The sequence below is a fragment of the Sphaeroforma arctica genome, assembly GCF_001186125.1.
Source record: "Sphaeroforma arctica JP610 unplaced genomic scaffold supercont1.2505, whole genome shotgun sequence".
NCBI lineage: Eukaryota > Ichthyosporea > Ichthyophonida > Sphaeroforma > Sphaeroforma arctica.
This window is the reverse complement of record NW_014038053.1, coordinates 1-3,098: the sequence shown is the minus strand read 5'-3', so window position 1 is coordinate 3,098 and position 3,098 is coordinate 1. Positions and strand designations below refer to the sequence as shown.

At 40.5% G+C, this 3,098-nt stretch overlaps 1 protein-coding gene across 1 annotated transcript; it reads right to left on the bottom strand.

The window, feature by feature from the left end:
- Positions 1 to 350: 350 nt before the first annotated feature.
- On the bottom strand, positions 351 to 829 carry SARC_12688 (hypothetical protein; the record flags this gene model as incomplete). Its single annotated transcript, XM_014293200.1, has 1 exon — positions 351 to 829. One exon carries the CDS (start codon positions 827 to 829, stop codon positions 365 to 367), a length of 465 nt encoding a protein of 154 aa, XP_014148675.1. The 3' UTR covers positions 351 to 364.
- Positions 830 to 3,098: the final 2,269 nt, after the last annotated feature.

The window sequence follows — 3,098 nt, the reverse complement described above, 5'->3', positions numbered from 1 at the left end:
TATATTGTATATATATAAATATATGAATATATTAATATGTATATATATATATATCTGTTGCTGTTTTTGTACTGATACTTCTTTTAATAGAATAATACATTTATTTTGAGCTACTAAATAGTGGTGAATTCGAAACATCGTCAACAGGTATCCTGCAACGTCATTTCATCTAGAGATTGGAGAACGCTTTAAAGGCGTCGTCTATCGTGGCTTCAGCACACTGACGCGTCAACTCTATGGAGCTTGAGTGCGCGCATACAGATACCGGTTCAAGAAGTTCACTCTTGCTAAACTCAAGAGTGTTCACCGATTCTGGATAAGAGATTTTTAGTTCATTCTCCAGCACTGTGGTACAATCCAATGATTATTGGGTAGTTTGGTTGTCCTCTGTATTTAAGCAATCGTCGGCAGTGTAAACGACCTTCTGCATTCCCAAAATATTGACTCTGTTCTGAGATTGCTTCTTTCCGGTCGCAACCTTTTCGGTACTATTTACTGCATCGTCGAACGATAAGTGGGCATTCGATATATGAATCTCTGAGTTGAACAGATGCAGGAATGTGCCAAGACAGACGGTCGCGAAACACGATGCAAAATGCAAAGACTCATCATCGTAACAACCAGCCGCAATCATATCGCTTTTGATTATAAGAGCTGCAGTTGACAAAACTTTCTTGTTAATCCCGTTCCCTTTTAAGCCGAGTGTTGCTTCGACAACAGAGTTCGCAGCGAGAAGTGTCACTATCTGATGATTCGATAGTATATCTCGTAATGATACAGCATTTGCCCCAGCAATCGTGGCGAGTACGGTGAAGAATACAGAGTTCATTGTGATTTGATATGTAATTGATATGTAATTGATGCTGATGTGCAGTGAAAAATAACATAAATTGGTCGCATGTTCTAACCTATATAGTCATTCACATTTATTCCACCTATTTGCACTAAGCCTAGCTATGTATTTATGATAAATATTACTAACTGATGCAGTGATACCTGATAGGCGCACCGCGACAGCATAGTGGCAGTGGCAGAGTTGAGAGTAGTCAGTGGCGTGGTAACAATCTGTGACGCGATAACTCTTCTGAGGCGACTGAGTCACTCTTCGGAGTCCATTTTTCGGTTTTTCATCATCGGAACAAAGCTTTTCACGTGTGTGTGGGGCTGTGTCGCTGTGGGCTATGTATAAGCTATAATGTATGTATATAGTGGATAAAAGTTTTGAACCTACGTCGCCTCACTCGCCCGCTGTCGCCAATCACTGACTCGCTGTTAGTGCTGTGTAGTGCATTGACTTTGTATGCGGGATATGTACATACATACCACTGATACCAGAGATGCTGCCCGCCTTCGACTACGGGACCACGGGTCCTACGGCTACCTGTGTATGACTGTATGACGTATACACCAGATGGGCAGTACGATTGGGTACGTGAGAGTTGTCAGTTGTCAGTCAGTTGCGAGTCTGTGACTCTGTGTACTCGCTAGACTCTAGTGAGCTAGAGTCTGTAGTCCGTGAGGCATTGAGCTGTTGACTCCTGTGAGTACTGAGAGTCGGGAGTCACTCGGTGCTAGTTGTTACATACCTGTATTTACTATTTACTTTTAATGATACGTGTACATACCGCTGTTCTCCGAGTTCTCATGTTCGCGGTTCTCAGAGTTCTGCTGACTGCGGTTGTGTCCTACACTTAAGATGTAAGACAAAACAAAATTCAAAAAAATAAATCATGTAAGTATGACGTATGTACATACGTACAGAGGACTTGACACTACATAGTACATACTACTATATAGTCATAAATAGTACCATGAAACCGGAAACATCCCAAACGAGTCCGGGTGCGACTCAGTGTCCGATTTTAAAAATAGGTGAAGAGTATGTATGCGACATGTATGACATAGGCACCCAGCTGTTTTGGGCAGCCCTCGATCTACCAAATACTTGGTGCATTTTTTTTTTTGAAAGTCGGTCAAGCCAAAAAAAATGTTATTCAACTTACAAAATCGGCCTGAGTTTCCCGGTTTTTACTGCTGTGCACCATATTTATAACATAATCAGACAATAGTATTCTATAAATAGATTTTGTCAGTGTGAGACTCTGAGTCGGGCGACTCTGGTCTCGTCTTGTGGGGCGCACTGGGCTCCCGGGAGTCCCGGCTCTCTCCATTTAGAATTTACCTGCTCTCTACTTTATAGAGTTCTTAATCTCTACTCTCTCACTCGCTCGCTTGCTCTATTGCTCTTAGAGAGCATACATATTGCATACTCTGATACACAGTTTAACATGTACACACTACAATCTACATAGAACATTATACGTAGTCGGTGTCAACTTACAGTCTTACTCTATGTATCACTTTATCAGAGTGACAGAGACCAGTCACCAGACTCCAGACTCCGGAGCCAGAGTGTAACTGTGTAATAACAAATAACTTAATAACTTTGGAAGTGCTTTATTGTTGACTTGTTGTGCCTGACTATATTTTGTTTTGTTATATTTTATTTATTTATTTTTAAAAACAAAAATGGTTGGATATCGAAGATTTAGATGAGGGTTTCCGGGTTAGGGTTTTTATAATAATGAGTCATCATTTCATAACCAAACGAGTCAGAGAAGTGCAAATGTAAATACATAACAATGTTATTAAAAATACACTGCAGTCTACAGTCACATAGAAACACACACTGAGAGAAAGCTGTATGTTTGCGAAAGCCGAACAGCAGTACAACAACGTAACAATGTACGGAGGACCAACGATCTGATTCCAAAATATGATATTGTGGCTTATCTCCATGCGTTTATCAGACTGAAGATCGACCGCTGCTCTTCGACCGCTGCTGTTTATGATGACGGACGTTTCAAGCTTTCTAGACCATTTTTTGTCTGCATACCTGGTAAGTATGACAAGTTTTCCTACTCTAGAGTTATCCTATCAATATATTGTACCGAATATTAGATGCTGATCACGTCCATCTTATCGAAACTGAATCTAGCACGAATAGCAGACTTTCGTTGAAACCTTGATAGCCCTAATCTTATCAGAATATCTAAACCTTATTGTACAAGATTGGATATAACGCGATCTGGTCATAT